This window comes from Tigriopus californicus, chromosome 2 (assembly GCF_007210705.1).
Source record: "Tigriopus californicus strain San Diego chromosome 2, Tcal_SD_v2.1, whole genome shotgun sequence".
NCBI classification, from domain to species: domain Eukaryota; kingdom Metazoa; phylum Arthropoda; class Copepoda; order Harpacticoida; family Harpacticidae; genus Tigriopus; species Tigriopus californicus.
In genome coordinates, this window is record NC_081441.1 from 2,167,160 (window position 1) to 2,183,820 (window position 16,661).

The window sequence follows — 16,661 nt, forward strand, 5'->3', positions numbered from 1 at the left end:
TTGGACCGCCATATGCTTTTTTGTGGACAAGCTCTATTCAAATTGTCTGACTGTGCAAAATGAAGCGTTATACTCTTTTGTAAACTTCTCCATAATCTCACTACATCATTTGTTTCAATTGTTTGTTTGTTTGTTTGTTTGTTCGTTTCTAATGGAGTTAGACGGCAGCGCTACTGTCTGATGATGGATGTCCCAATGAAGAGATATTCCAACTCATCATCACGGCCAGAGACACACATTCAGATCAGCTATTTATCCCCATTTTAAGATGGAATATGTTTACAGGGTTGGGACACGAAATTTAAAAGTTTATTCACTTTCAAATTGTGCGGCAATGAAAAAATAAATGTCTAGAATGAGAAAAGAGCTATGAAGTATTAGCTTTTTGAATTGAGGCCCTAATAGGATACAGACCCAGAAATGAAATCATTACCTACCAAACGTTATCCAACAGATGGTATAGAGGCAAGAGGAAGCAGCGTGATTTTAAGGATTACGTTTTAGTGAATGAAAAGACACTTCAAAAAAAATCTAAGTTTTTCAAGCTTCCTCCAATCAAGATTGCTTCGCATGCAAAGTATCTCTTTGCCAGGGAAGGAGTGATCTTTCAGTCTCTGTATACATTAATTACAATAGTTTTGTCACAACATGCTGAACAATTGAGACTACTAAGTTGTCAAATACCCTCAGAGAACCTGACTGCCTTATCTGAAGGGAAACTGATGGACCATTAACCAGTATGAAATTGAAAATGTTTTCTTATTACAGATTTGGCAAAAACGAGTTTCGTTTCAACTTAAAACTGCACGAACATGGGATTTTAACCTGAGTTCAACATGTAGAGAACGTTCGCTGAAAATGAGCTTCATAACCTAATCAGGTTGTCCCATAGTTGTTCCATGACCAACAGTGATTAATAAAAAAGCTCGAGTCTCCAAATACTTTGTTTTTGAAAGTTTCCCTTGATGAGAAAGCCTGCCCGAAAGTCAAAAGAAGACACATTGCTTTCAATCCAAACAAAATTGAAATATCATGTAAAATGTGAAACAACATAAACAGAAATTCAGTGCTAAGGTATTGTCAAACCAAAACCACGGTGACACTATTAACAGAGAACATTTTTACATAAATTCCTGGATCTTTGCGTGTTATATTGGTGTTTGGTATGCAGCACGTCTTGAACCAGGTTATTCGCAAGAATTTTCACCCAAGTTTGGACTCTGAAGATTCGCATTGTCTAGCACCAAAAGTCGTGATAAAAGCCCTTGACATCCGCTCTGATTCTTAACGAAGGTGTTACCGAAAATATTGCTGAAGTGCTTTTGATTTGCGTTACGTTCAAACCCATCAATTTTTCTCCTTGAGAATTGAACCATTGAGGGACAAACGTTATTTTGATTTCAAGCCTCTCCCTTAAATATATACTTTTGCCACTGTGAAAACTCCACGATTCTATTACTGAGTAATCTCTGAGGTTTCTTTAAAAGCGGTTTCTCGCCAAGTGCGCTACTTTTGTTGATTGTCAAAATCCCTCCGCCATTTATCATTTTCAGCATACTATCAAGCAATAATTGGGTGTATTTAAAGCGCAATTTTTTCTTACCTCTGAACTCAAATGGTGCAAAATTATTCTTGAAATGCTGTTATGTTATTGAAGTGACTATCCTAGTCACATCAAAAGTTTATTAACCGATGGAGTCAACATGACTTTTTGAGTACCAGCAACAACTCTTTACAAGAGAATATGACTTTTTGATAAGTATTCAAATGCAGCCCAGAATTTTGCGACACAAAAATGACTAGTGGTCATTTTTTTTCTTGATTCAGTACCCCTAATTTTGCTTATACAAGGACTTATTGAAGGATGGGATGACATCATCACGTTAAAACTTGTCCTTCAAAGTTTATCTATAAATTCTCAGCAGCTTACGCCAATTTCTTCAAATAAAATTAGTCGGGAAGATAATTCAAGAATGTCAAGGCTAACATCCATCTCGTTCTTCGTGGCCGGTATGTGAATTAATTATGATCTGCTAGTGTGACCTTAATGAAACCGAACCTAACAATTCTGCTCCCTCCTTTCAGTTGTGGTCACCTTGGGAGCCCAAGTTGATTCGGTTCCAGATTGCGCTCAAAACGGGTTCTTTCCCGACGATGAGAATTGCCGTTTCTACTACGATTGCGAACAGGGAGAGCCCATTCGAGTTGTCTGCGAAGCCGATTGGCTTTTTGATGCTACAAACAAATATTGCGACTATCCTGACCGGGTAGATTGTGGAAGCAGACCTGTTTGTGATGAAGATGGGCAGAATTGTGTCGAACGTAAGAGATCTTTGTTTATCGGTATTTCCTTTAAGGCCTTCTATTCGTAATGTTGCATCGTAGTGCTAGTTCTGGGCTATTTTAGACTCTCGACTTGGTCCATATTTTAGTCATTTTGTGAGTTTGAATGATAACCTTCGTTGGTCAATTTCATAAAAAAACATTTGTTCGATACTGATTTCCTTATCATTACTTGGAAGAAAGGTCTCCAATTAGTTTTTTTTTCTTACGCAAATATCTTTGTTTATCCCTTTTGTTTCAAGAAGCATATCGATGCCCACAACTATTACTTCACATGTTGATATTGGTATTAGTTAAATGGGTTATTGAGATAAGTTCTATAGATTGATGAAGCCAATAATATTTGAGATGAAATATCAAGGTTTGAAAAAATCGAACTTTTCATTGATCAATGTTTGCCTATACCCAAATTTGAATGTAGTTTACCATCAATTTTCTTGCGGCCAGGAAGGCCTGCTGGGTTTGTCCGCTTTTTCTCATTGTTAGAGATGCAGTCCATCTCATACAACGACAACTAACTTGCCTAGTTTGTTAAATTGCTGTAAAATCGGATTATAGATCATGTGACCACTCCCACGCCTCTGCCGGAATGCACGATCACCTGTGTCGATGATGGTTTCTTCGAATATGAAAAATGCAGTGCATTTTTCTGTCATTGCTCCGTTGGACATCCTTACTTAGAGGTAATTATATATTGCATTTAAAAACTATTGATCATTGGTTTTACTTTCTTTGTGCTTTCTAATTGATCTAATTTAGGAATGTCAAGATGGTTTGATCTTCAATCCAGAGCTGGGAGGTTGTGATTGGGATTACAACGTTGAGGGATGTACCGTATAAAATTGAAATAAAGCTTCATCTTGAAGAATTAAGATAAATCTGTATGCAAGGTATCATTTTTGCTTGAACTATTGGACAGAAGGTTGGTTATCAGTCGGGCAACGCAGCAGCAGGTACATATTGACAGCGGCAAACGGTAGGGTTTAAGGGTTAAGTTGCTAAGACGTTATTATTTGGTCCAGCCCGTTGGGACCATTTGAGAATGGTTTTCAGACGTTCTGCATTCATGGGTCGTCCTGTGGGATGGGCTGCCATGCTTCTGTAGTATTCCCTTGGACACCTATTTTTGGCCAGGGACTTGAACACGGAGCGGTCGTGGATCTGATTCAATTTCAGCCTTGAGCTAAATTCGTTCCACGTGTGAAGTGTTAAAGACCTGTTTAACTTAAATAAGGAGTCTGCTGGTGATGAGGAACTATCTCCTTTGAATAGAGACTTCCATTCGGCCCAGGGAATCGGATAAAAAGCGCCCGGTGGCAGGATCCTCAAATCAAAGTCGCACGATTTTCCCGCCAAATCTTTCAGCTGACGCTTAGAGTCGGGGAGGTCACCCTGACAATAAGGGAAAATGAGTTTTGTGACTAATAGAGGTCCAATTGAGCTCCGATCGTTCTCGTCGAATTTGGAAGGGACAGAATATACCCACTTGGAAAGAAACGGATGATTCCTCTCAAATCTCATAACAGCCGTGTTCACGCCATCCTCTGAAGAGAAGTGCTGAATACCAATGAAGTTGGATGACAAGTCCAGCAAAGGTTGGAGGACTATGACGTCCAGGTCAAGGTAAAGTCCACCGTACTTCCAGAGGAAAGCCAAACGCGTCACGTCACTCAAATGGATGGTCCTCCAAATTGATGTGGTGAATTGGAACTCCTCTCGCCACCAGTGCTCCAATGGCGTCCATCGGAAGATGCTGTCGTAGTTCAAAGGAATCACAAATACGTTCTCTAAATTTTGGAATTGCTCTTTGGTCGGTTTTAAGACGGCAATGTTACTATAATCGACCATGCTCATAGCCAAACATATGCTGGCATTGGGATGGGCCACAGCCGCAGATTCCACAGAACACGCCTGTCGAGGGGACAATGTTGGTTTGATGGTCACTTCTAAGAAGATAATATCACATTGAGAATATCGCATGTAATCCTTGGGCGTGTACGGCTCCGAGTCTGAATTGATCAAGACCAAAACCAAAGTGCTCACGAGTAACAAACAGAACAAGAGGTTCAGGAGGAATTTGGGAAGGGGTCGACGACACGATCGAATCACTTGCAAGCTCATGGCCGGACACACTTCCTGTTTGTCTCTATTGGATGGCAAGGTGGCAAAGACCACCCTCTTCTTGGTCTTGGTACTTCTTGTGGATGGTCTGTCACCTTTCATTTCAGTTTATGATCCTGGCCTTTTCGTCTCGACATCGCTTATTTGCCTCTATATCTTTCTGGACGTCGTTCTCATCTATGTGATGGCCTTTTCAAAGCCTTGTGGACAATACATGATATGCCCGTTTAGACTCGTTCCCTACCTGGACAGGTGGGGTCAAACCTCGTCGTCCAGGTGATATCGTCCATGGAGACTTGTGTATGGGTATCAGCTGTTCCATTCAATCAGTAGGGAAAGGCGGGACCTTTTCTTCAGGAAAGGTGGCACACAGTTTTCTAGTCCTATTGTTCCAGGGGAGCCAGGGAACCTCTCCAGACTTCCCCCTCTCTCTTTTCCTTCCTCACTCAGCAGCCCCAAGAAAAGTTGTGGTACAATTAAGAGCAGGTTTGTGAAAGCTCATATTCCTTTTGAGCCCTCTCCAAGCTGGCAAGGACTCAAAGGTGAGCGGGAATAAGGGAATAATAGCGGGTTTGGTATTGAGCTCTCGCGAACGGGGATAGAGAGAGGAATTGCAATGAGATCGACAACTATTCTGGATATTCAGACATACTTCTTCCGGGGCTTTCACTCTTGGGACAAAAATACACGCCTCTGCCTCCAATGTCATCATCCTAACATTCCTGAGAGGCCAAAAGGCGGGTGATGTGATGTCCTCATACATTCTATTCCCTTTTGTTCAAAAGAATTCTTGCCATTGAAGGCTGGAGAAAAAGCCTGAGTCGCTGAGAGCAATCGATTTTTCTTCTGGGTTGGTAGAAAAAATTCGATTGAAAGCTGGGGATCTGTGACAAAGCAGCTGATTCGAAAGGAATGTCCAGGTTAACAAATTATTATTGGAAAATCTCAGTCAATTAGAATTATATCCATTCAGATTACCTTAGATTTGATATCACTTGTATTCATAAAATGGAGTGACCCGACAACTCGCCGTAAAGGACAACAAAACCTAGAACAATTATTGGGCACAACATATTGGCTAAAGATAATACTTGGTTATGGAACTCAACTGAAACTGGATGATTTAACATTCAATTTGTTTGTAAAGAAATATCTTAGTTTGAAGTAAATGCCAATATGTCTTGAGAAACAATCAAATTGTGTAATGTCTTTCTGGAATTTGTATCTTTGGAAGCAGGGTGTCAATTTTGTTCAATAAGTGTGAACTAGTTTTGAGCCGGTATATTAGGCTTAATATTTGTACTGCGTCGTCTAGTCACTTGGGTCAAGTTGTCCACTGGGTCGAGTTGTCCCGGAACCATAAATGTCATTCAATAATGCCCAAGAGATTTGGTCTGGTTTCTTCCATTCAGACAATGTTGATTAGTTTGATAGCACGTAGCGAAGAATATGTTGATAATTTTATCAACCAAGGTCTTAGTACAGCTCATGACATTGGAAGAAAGATGATTCCGACGATAGATATGCCTTTTGGAAAACACATGATCTGAATATGGCGCTAATGAAGTATGTAGTATTGCATTACTTTGGTTACGATTCGAAGGACCAATCTCTAATATGCAATTCATAATAAACCATCCAATAGTATGCTATGTTTAACAAATCTACCATAAAGATTTTTCTTCTTATCAGACAAAAAAATAAGTGTCGGAAGTACTTCATGTTGTAAATCGAACTAAAAAGGCGGGACAGAAGTCCCCTATTTAAGGAGTGTTGGAAATGATTATTCCACTTGATACTCGTGCTCTTGCACTAGTCAATCCATTGTAGTTATTATCATTCGGACATTTGCCCAAAAACCGAAGAATTTGGCGGACTAGGCCTTTGAAAAATCAATGGGGGGGGCATGAAATCTCTTGCAAGTCAATTTAGTCATTGTGCATTCACCTGAAGATCAAGATAATCAAATTTTCATTGTATTTAAGATTATATCACAAATTGAATCCATAGTTGACAATCTTTTGCAATGAAAAGTCCTTCATGGCATCACGAAATATGTAGATACATCAAATTAGTCAGGATAAAAAAGATTAGTCAAATTTGCCTCTCTAAGCCAAAAATATTTACGCCCCCGTTATATCTTAATTCATTTTCCCAAAGAATTGATATCGATTTTCATCATCACAAAAATGAAGGCTTGGTTTGCTTTTTCTTGCATAGTCTCACAAGAGCTCAAAATGCTATATAGTGTCATTTAAAACACAATAATATTGCAATCGTTGAAAATGTGTTTTACAATCATCATGAGAACACTTTGTAACGCATTCACTTGAATTCTGAAGACAATACATACAACAGACAGTGTAATACATTTGGTCGTTTGTTGCAGACTTTATTTAAACTGATCAGAAATAGATATTTTGAGGCTTTCTTGATTTTTGTGAAATTTTCAGTGACTGCTCGACTAAGCGTTCTTTGAATGGTTTTAAAACAAAAAATCTGCTTTTTTGAAGGTTTTAGAGATGGTTGAATAACATTTTGAGTTAATTTGTATTTATTTCTCGTCTTGAACTGCTTAGATTCCGTCCCAGTGGCGGTGAGGAAGTCCGCCAATAAAAAAAGATATTTGAAACTATGCAAGAAAAAGAAAAAATGTTTTTAGCCCTTTAACTTTTTTTATATCGGCTAGAATACAATAAAGCAATAAAATCAAAGTTGTTTCCTATGAGCTTCTGAGGTAGAAAAATGCTTAGAAGTGATTAAAACTTTAAAGGGCATATTTACCACTGTGCTCAATAACGTGTACCAAGTGACCAAATGTTGTCATTGTATGATCTGTGGATATACCCCATACACCACATGCAAAGCTAGACACTTCATTAGTGACAGGGAGAACTTTTGCAGTACTTACAAGCCAGCCTTCATCAAAAATATGGGCAATTGGCGAATCGAAGCATATTCTTCAATTGTTATGGTCAGTCCCAGACACATATTTTTTACTTTTTCGCTTCTGCCAATTTTTTTTTTCTTTCACTTAAAATACAATTATTGAACTGATTTTCTTTGCCAAACACGCCTAATTGATGAAGTTGACCCAGGTATGAGCTATGTTTAGACTTTTTAGTAGTGGGTAAGATTTGGATTGGCCAACAAGGAATGGAAAAAGTAAATACAAGAAAAGTTTGAAAATTGCAGAAGTGATAAAAGTTTGGAAAAAAATATGACACTGCTGAAACAAAAATCAGCAAATTCATCAGAAGAACATGCAACATCATTGCTTCAGTGCCAAGTATGTCCCTCTCAGAACTATTTTTATGGGGAAAATGTCACATTTACGGTGATTTTGTTGACCTTGGCGGAGTTTTGCTCCAATTTGGCGGGAAATTAGAAAATAGTCCAATTTTTGTGGGTTCATATTTCTATAAGGCTACTTCTTTATCAAACTGTTTGGCATCGCTGCCTGTAAGCCCTTAAACCAAGTGGAAAACTAAACCCACAAGAAAAAAAAAATAATGAAAAATATTTTAAAGCAAATTTTCCCAAATTTGATGTAGATTTCGACGAAGACATATCTTCCCTCCAGTTTTCAGGAAATAAAAACACTGGTAACTAAGAATTGAATTTCAATCAAGGACTCTATATGTAAGGAAGGTGAATTCACAACAATGTAAACAAATGGGAGATTTGGCTGGTCCAAGTGTTTTGCAGTCACATGACGCAATACACTGACTTACCACAGAAGTTATGAGGATTTTGGCAATAATAAATGTCAAATTAAGCGCAGTCTTACTTCTGCGATGTTTAATTGCAACATTTGAGTTCCTTAATTCTTCCCATAAATGATCTAAAGTTGATGTGCGAGGTTAGGAGGTGATGAAGTTAGTGTTCTCTTTTTGTCAGGAATGAACTATTGAGCTTTCCTTGTGTTAAATCTCCATACTTGACGAATTGGAGAAAAAGCAGTATAATTTTGAATAAGGGCTTTCTGGAGATGATGGTAGCGTGACAAGCTAGAGACATGGGGGCGCGTCAGGACGGGGCGTGTCGGGAAAGGGGTGCGTCAGTACAAGGGAGTGTAATAGGGAAGTTGTCAGGATTGCCGAGATTCTCATTGAGCATTGAGGTCAAAAAAGACAGATGAAGATTCCAGATCAGGTCCTCCACCCTGGCAATAGGCCTGGTATTTTGGCATACTCTGAGAATCAGACCTGAGTCATTGACTTTAAAGATGTCAGCCTGATTCATGCTCGCATCTGTTATAAGGCCAGACTGGCAATGGCCGGGATCTTATTCTTAAGGCTGAATCATCAGTTTACTTTAGATAAAGGGGACAACAAGATCTCATGAAAATCAAGGATTTCACTTTGTTTCCACCTTGGCCAGTTCTACTCCGGTAGACAAGATCGGAACAAGACTACCTTGGATTGAGTGGCAAAATTGTGATGATTGTTTCTCAAAGGAGAGAACTCGAAGCATTTTGGGTTCGAATTTCCTTGATCGCCTTCAAAATGAACATATTAATATACAGTCAATCGCTAAAATCGACAAGACCAGTAAATTCGACTGGTTCAAAAATGTTCATTTTTCCAGCCAGAGAAAGCCATTGTTACATAGCCCAGTAGATCTCTTCAAATCAGCTACAATCTAGATTCCAAAACAGATTGTCTGGCTTGCAAGTTCAAATGTTGACGAATCTTCGTTTTTTAACGGTAGCTAAGATGATTGGTGTGATCACAAAAGGTTTTGGTAGTTCTCATTTTCCTCAAGGAACACGTTGTGCATGGTGACGTGCAAGTTTGCATGGCCGTTGATGGGTTTAATCACGGACTCAATTTGAGTTCTAACAAAAGGAAGACTTTGAAGGTCGCTCGGACAATTTACTTCATTATTGCCTTTTTTCGTTTGAGCACGCACATGTCATTACAAACGCATTTGAGATTTACATCCATGTATTCCCTGTCAGACTTTAGCTAAAAGTTTAGGTTAGCTAAAAACCTATTTAGTGTTTTCTATGAATAATGTAAATTGCACATTAATATCGTAAAAAATCAAAGACATACATTTCGGATTGTTCAATGGTGATGTTTTTCGTGTAAACGAAAAGGCAACGTTATTTTTTATCTGATTATCAAATTTGGAACTGAGCAAGCAAGTATGGTCAGACCTTCACCAATATTGTAGAAATGGTTAAAATCGTATTACTTCAAAGCTTCATAGCTTTCCTAAAGGGGAAACATGACAACTTTGCGAATGGTCAACACAGTTTTTCTATGAACGACAAATTTCCGGAACTGATTCGAATATGTACAGATTGGCAACCTTTTTTAGCGATAATTTTTTATCTGCAGTTCTTTTTGACATTTCTGGCAAATTGATTGTCTACCTTGATTCTTAGAAAGATTATGAACGGACGGTAAGCTGTTTGATTATTTTGGAAAAATATGCTTGTTTAATAATGGCTAATATAAAAAATGTGGTAACCAAATGATTAGTTACGTTATGTCTTAGACTTGGGTCCATCGGATTTGTATCGTCATTCAGCTTACATTATCTGCCTCTTGCTTCATTGTGTGTTGGTTGGCATGATTTCTTAGATTTCAAAACAATGTAACTGAAATCCCAATTAGTTACATTTATCATCTAATCGGCACGTGTTTGAGTGCGGATCATTTAAGATCATGAATGCTCTACATTGGAGTCTTGGACGAGCAATGACCGAGCAAGATAATTGCCATCGTCCGTCTTGATCAATAAGATTTTATATGAAAATAGCTTGTTGCCTTAGTGTTTCCGAATGCTTCGGCTCATTTTAATTTCAAACTCAATTGAAGGTCTAAGACAAAGGTTATTTGCACTTAAAACTCATTGATTACATGACACTACACCACATCAATGGGCCACCTCTTTTCGGACAATTTTGTTATTTTTAATGACTTTTGGCGAAGACGTTTGATAAAAATGAAAATAAAAAGTGAAATGCAAAGCCAACATGGCAATGGACTTTTTGCTCTAGTTTACAATACGTTAGAATCACACATACTGGATCCTCATGCTGATTTTGTTTGTCAACAATACATTGAAGGTAATAACAAGGGCTCATATTTTTTTTTGAGGGCCAAATGGACACTAATAATGTTTTTAATGGCACCAAATAATTCATTTTCGCATGAAAAAAGTTTCTCAAACGCAAGGACATGAGCCTGTTTAAAGACAAAAAAGCCACATAAAAAGTCGACATTAAATTAATTTTGCAAAAGTTTAAGTAATTACCAAAGGTTTCAATACTTTTCGTTATTTCACAATCTTTGAAATCAAAGGCCACAAAGCTGTCTCCTAACTTGGACCCCTAAATTAATACCCTAAACCATGCAGGGTTCAAAATTTTTCTCATCAACATTAAAAGTTCTGAGAAACAAAATTTCGCTGACAGAAACCTCTAAAAATTAAACGCATTTTCTCTGAGCCCTTTCAATAAATAATAACATACCAAAACACAACTCGTGATAGGAGAAAAAAGATTAAAGAAGTTTATAGAAATGCAATGTCAGATAAACAATTCCTTTCAAGGAGGAATCCCATAACAAAAAACGATTAAGCCCAAACAGTTCCAGTGACCTCCCAAAAAATTTGCCATGAGTCATGACGGTCATCTCCTATTCCCGCTTCTATGTCCTATGTACGTACACATTTAGTGACTACAACGAGTATTCATTTCCCCAGAAAATGGTTGCCGGTAAAATTTCTTTCTCCTGGGTCGCTGTCGCAACGCGTCAGACAATTGGAATGCCAAATTCCTCATGGCACATTGAACATATTGAACTAGCTTCGGTCATCTTGCTTTAACCCTGAGCCACATTTTAACCCTCCACAATGTCAATATTTTCTATGTGGGGCAGAAATCCCAGGCAAGTTCTCGGCCATCCGGTAATCGTCCCTACCAGCACTTTTCTAGCCGTTTTTATTGAAACGCATTGGTGGTTCATGACAGTTCTTGAGGTATTACTCGAATTCAACCTCTTTATGTTCTCTAAGAGATTGAAGGTCGGACTTCAAGCTAGTCTTCAATCTTCTATATGTGGAAGTGCAGCCATTCTCAGATGTGACTTAACATCCTCTCATCTTCAATGTTGTGTCATGGCCATGTTCAAAACGACCTCATTCCACTCTCACGGAGAGACTTCCAACATGACACGTAAGTCGCGTCCGATCTAAATTTTACTTTCAATCATTACATATTCCTCCTTTTTCCTTTTCTTTATCTTCTATATTGAAGCTTATTTCAACTTTGAACGATGCGTTAATTTATCGCGTTAAGGAACACATGTCGCCAAGAGGGTAAGATTGCATTGGCGTTTTTACCTGTCAAACTACAACAAGTTTTCAGCAAGTTGTTCATTTTTATATTTTGGATTTAACTCAAATTTAGGGCTAGTGAATCTAATAGAAAACGTTCGACTGAATCAAATGTGAGGTCAATTAGTATGTTAGTCAAACAAAAGGAAAGGAATGTTTGTCAACAATTCAGGTTGAACGATTGAACGTCAACCTTTCTCTATTGAACATGTTATTTCAAAAGATTCACACGAAAAGCAAAAGAATAGAATAGGTTAATCATTTTAAATGTTATCTTTAGCAATAAACACCTTATAATGATGAAGGCAATTAATGCCAGAACTCTATCACCTCTTGAGGTTTCAATGATACTCTTGGACCACTTCATTCCAGTGGAAAGTACAACAACAGCAAATACGGTACATACGCCTGTGGAGGAGCAAGAACTTTTGGGACAGTTTGTATGTATTTGGAACGGAAGACACACAACTAGCAAACATATCTCGGTTCTTTGCAACTTTGATTCCATTCAAAGGCTCCATTACGAGGCTCTCGTCGTCTCTGCCAAGAGCATAGCCCACATACGTCCATAGTACGTACGGCTCACATGCTCTTGCGTTTATTTTGCTTCAGAAGACCCTCAATCCTTGGCGTTCTCCGTTGCAATAGCAATAACACCGAACTGCTCTTTTCTTATAGTTTTTTTTTTTTTTCATTTTTGCGGACTTCCTTACCTTGACTTGGAATGGAATTGAAATGGAATTCCCAGCAGTTTTAGATGAACAAACTGATTCATTTTACTTAATTTTATATTCACATGATTATCTGTATATCATTGTTTTCCAATACTGAAACGAATACTGGACCCCTCAATCTATGTTTTCATTTTTCAGGCCTTCTTAACTATCTTCACAACTTTTAAGCGGTCAGTCTGACACTGGCTTGTCACCTTCCTAATGATGAAATTAAAACCAGCTCAAAAATGGTTCCCCATGTTAATTTTGACTATTCGACACAAAGGCACACGAAAACCTATCTCCATGAATTGAATTCATCACAAAACGGTAAAAGTGTTTATCTGCACAATTGTTTCCCATTCTTGTGTTCCACATTGAACCACTCTTTCATATGTTATAGCCTTTATGTCTCTTAAAAAAAATACCACTCCTTATCTGAAGCGTATCCACGACAGAAACTGGCCTATTAAAACCCAAAAGAGCCCATCATGCATTTTGCCCAACCAATCTCCGTTTCCCTGGAAGCAAACAATAATCGGTGTTATTGCGCTGCTCCGCTCTCTCAAATGTGCATGGCAGAGAGGGTCCTCGTTTGGAAAGTGGTTCGGGAGAGGAACGCAGCGGGCAAGTAAGTCAACGGAGAGAAGACCAACCAAGCTAGGCCAACAAACCTTGCTTGTGCGAGAGAAGTGTAGCCGAAGTTGGAGTAGAATAACAAGGACGAGCTCCTTGTTCGCTCGAGCGATTGGCCTCAGTGCATGATCAAAACTCAGCAAAGCCAGACCCAACCACGAGCGTGTGAGGCCAGAGTGAGGAGGTCCGCAACAGCGACATCCCCAAACCCGCCACTGCCCTGGCTGATCTTATGCATATCGGCAAACCAATCCCCCGCCGTCCAAGTGACAGTCCTAGTTGTGACCACGTGACCTGGTCAACATGAACCGGGGGATGGATGCCGGCGTGTGACGTGGAGTAGTCCGGAGATTCGAAGGGCCATTCAGATGGAAAATGGAAACGCGAGTCTAATCCAGATTCATCCCGGACACCGATATCGTCATCGGACAAGGGATAATCTGGCTCCAAGCAGTGGGCGTGTGAGTGTGTGAAAGTCCGTCAGTTTCCATGCGTGCGTGAGGGAGGGAGGGAGCGAGCAAAGATGGATGTGCCCTCCGGTGTGATGATTATCTTGAGGTGATCAAGTCTAATTTCATTTCCATGCCCACGGTAAGATTCTTCAGAGTTGCTAGCACAAACATGGGAAACAAGGCTACAAGTGTGCCAGTCTTTGAAAGGCTTAACATGTGAGGCGAGTTTTGTTTGTGGAGTTGGATACTTGTACTTGTACCAAAGTACCAACTTCTTCGTTCGGAACTAAACTCCAAGTTCAATTTTTTGGGATGGTTTATGGTCATATCTACAAAACATCAATCCGAGATGAGTTATTCAGAAACAATGGACGCAAGCTGGCTTTGAATAATTGATTGAATTAGGAAGATCGACTAATCAGTTGGACCGAACATCAAGACTGAAGGTCAAATGCGACTGGTTTTGGGCACTTTAGATTCAAGCAATAATGATCTTCTAGATGTTTAACGAGTGTCGGTTACTACATGTGCTTCAGACCTGTTTTGGTCTTTAACTTCATCCCTTTCAATTGCAATTCATGATTCAATTGTATTTTATTCCTTTCTGGAAGGGTTCAACCCACATTCTGGCTGACTTTTGAATCAGTTCGAGTCTCTCAAAACCTGTGCATAACTTGTTGGCTCTTTTCAAATTTGACGGCAAAGTTGCGGGATAGCTCACGAGCTCTTCAAGTTATGAAGTTGAAGTAGCTCTTCTGTTTCATTATTACGGTTCTTTTGAACGCTAAGAATCCATCTCTATCTCAAAAGCCTAGGGCTAACATCATCTAAGATCTTTTTTGAGTTCCTTTTTTCAACTCAGCTTATTTTCCAAGTTGTTTGATGAATTGGTTTTCACTAAAGCTGATGCAATTTTTAAACCAGGCCGAGTGAATTTGTCATCGATTTGATGATCGACTTTATCTCAAAATAAAAAGGTTTGACTTATTTTAGACACGTAGATTCTTATGTCAATCTTGAGTTTCTATCGCTTCTCACGAAGTCTAGTTTTCGAAAATTCATTATTTTTCTCCCTTGAGTAATAGGTAAAATAGCACTCTATGGACACTGCTACGATATATGTTGATTTCGGCACTAGAAAAAAATCCCAAATTCATTTCAAATATTGGCACAATAACATTTACTATGTATCCCCCGATAAATCGAGGCAAATGAGATCTAAGAGTCCAAATATAAACTCGAATCCCTATTGTTGAGTTCCATGTCAGAAGGCTTGCAAAGCTTATAATAGATAAAAGTTGTCCTCTTTGCCGTCATTTGGTGATGGTCTTTTTGAAATGTAAAAAATCTGGTTTAGCCGCCGTATTGTACTAGTATTAACGAAAAAAAGAGAGCCAACGTCTCTTCTTATACTCTCTCTTGGTTTTTGCCTCTTTGGGTAGAGTGACAAGGCCTCAATTGAATATGTATGAAGTATCATTTTCCATTGAACCTCAAATCATCTCTTCTTAAAGGCAACAAAAGCAAACACTGATGAATCATACCGCTTTTGCCTCACTTTGTGGTTGATCTGAAAAATGATTGAAGTGCAAAAGCAAAAGATCCGTCGCTCTCAATTTATGATCATGGACGTAATTTGACGAAAGGATCCAAGTAGCTAACCTATGCTTTTTAGTGGTTGATCGAGCAAATCACCTGTCACGATGACTCTCCCTCCCTCCAAAAGTATGATTATTCGAGCGAGCCTTGCATGACAAGCCTAAAGAGAGACAGTGAGCAGGAGAGTGCCTTTAAGCCTCAGTTCGAGCTCATTAGTTCTTTTTTTTTGAATTCGACCTCATTGATTATTCAGCGTTGGCACCGTCGTCATCCGTCATTGATTTTCTCTAAAATTTGGCTATCAAAGAGCATGCGAGATGGAGTGAGTGCTGGGTGCGTACGAGTTGTGCCGCAATTGAAGACACATGTTGACCTTCGAGGGTTATTGGTTTGCCACTGACGAACTCTTCCGGTTGTGCCATTCACAATAGGAGTTCATTAGTGGTTTATGTACTCGCTACCGAGGGGAACAGTATGCGGTCCCTCGATGATTAGACCACCGAATGCCGAAACCTTTGGATGACAATAATCTGGCCTTGAAGTGGCTCTCAATGATATACCAGGTGTTCTTGGGCTCCAATCAACTTTGGAACCACGTTCCTTTTTGTTCTCTGAGAGAGAAAAAAAAATCTCGATTATTTTTGGGAATATTGGAGAGGTTCCCAGATCTATTCGCACCAGTTTCAGGAGGCGAAAGCTCGATATGTAAATCAGGCTGGCCAAAAATGGAGCCAGGCCTTTCTGGGTCCGGGGCAATGAAGCGTAGAGAATAAAACTCAACAGGGAACCCGAGGTTTATTGTAGTTTTCGGCACGAGCTATCAAAACAGACCCAAAATAACTTTTAAACTAGTTGACTTGCAGCTCGGTTAGAAGATGTACTTTTGCTGTGGATTAAGACTGTTTGGCCCGAACTGATATAATACAAGCCACTGTGTTAGATTGCTCTAAACGTGGTCTTATTATCGTATTTGTCTTAACTGGAACCTTTTTCACAGGTGTTTTCTTACAAAACGGAAAAATAATGAACGATCCCTCAGTTCCATCCCCTCCGTTTTCCCCCTTTTCCACAGGCTTTCTCATGGGGAAACGAACCTAGGTTCGTTTTAAAGGGGAATTTTAGCCTTGGCGAATGAGTCCCAATCTGAGAGGCTTTTATGATTTTGACAACGAACAAATCGGACCATTTGTTTCAAGGAATTTGATGTTGTTCCCATCCAACGCAGATTGGATTGTGCTAGGTGCACTCTGATCCCTGGAAGAAGAACTGCATAAGCCACAAAAGCGAGGCTTTTCTCGGTCTTCGCCAAGTTGTAAAAGAAACGAAGGACGCCTAAAACAATGTCAGAAGTCTAGCAGAGTACAAGAAAACGACGATCCGACCAACCAAGAGACGAATAGTTCATTAAGTTCAACTGGTCTTCCTTCGTCTTGAGTTCCGTCTT

The 16,661-nt window shown here is 39.2% G+C and overlaps 3 protein-coding genes across 3 annotated transcripts in view; 2 read left to right on the forward strand and 1 right to left on the reverse strand.

Annotated features, from left to right (window-relative positions):
- Positions 1-1,851: 1,851 nt before the first annotated feature.
- Positions 1,852-3,221, forward strand: LOC131893596 (probable endochitinase). The gene is made up of 4 exons (XM_059243686.1): positions 1,852-2,010; positions 2,086-2,322; positions 2,902-3,026; positions 3,103-3,221. The coding sequence occupies exons 1-4, from the start codon at positions 1,974-1,976 to the stop codon at positions 3,181-3,183; spliced, it is 480 nt and encodes a 159-aa protein (XP_059099669.1). The 5' UTR covers positions 1,852-1,973; the 3' UTR covers positions 3,184-3,221.
- On the reverse strand, positions 3,092-4,939 carry LOC131893595 (alpha-1,4-N-acetylglucosaminyltransferase-like). The gene has a single exon (XM_059243685.1). The coding sequence runs from the start codon at positions 4,564-4,566 to the stop codon at positions 3,334-3,336; it is 1,233 nt and encodes a 410-aa protein (XP_059099668.1). The 5' UTR covers positions 4,567-4,939; the 3' UTR covers positions 3,092-3,333.
- Positions 4,940-13,135: 8,196 nt separating this feature from the next.
- Positions 13,136-16,661, forward strand: part of LOC131893561 (uncharacterized) — an 18,221-nt gene continuing 14,695 nt past the window's right edge. The window contains exon 1 of the mRNA XM_059243616.1: positions 13,136-13,757. The gene's annotated coding sequence lies outside the window, so the exon portion shown is untranslated. The remainder of the gene's footprint in view (positions 13,758-16,661) is intronic.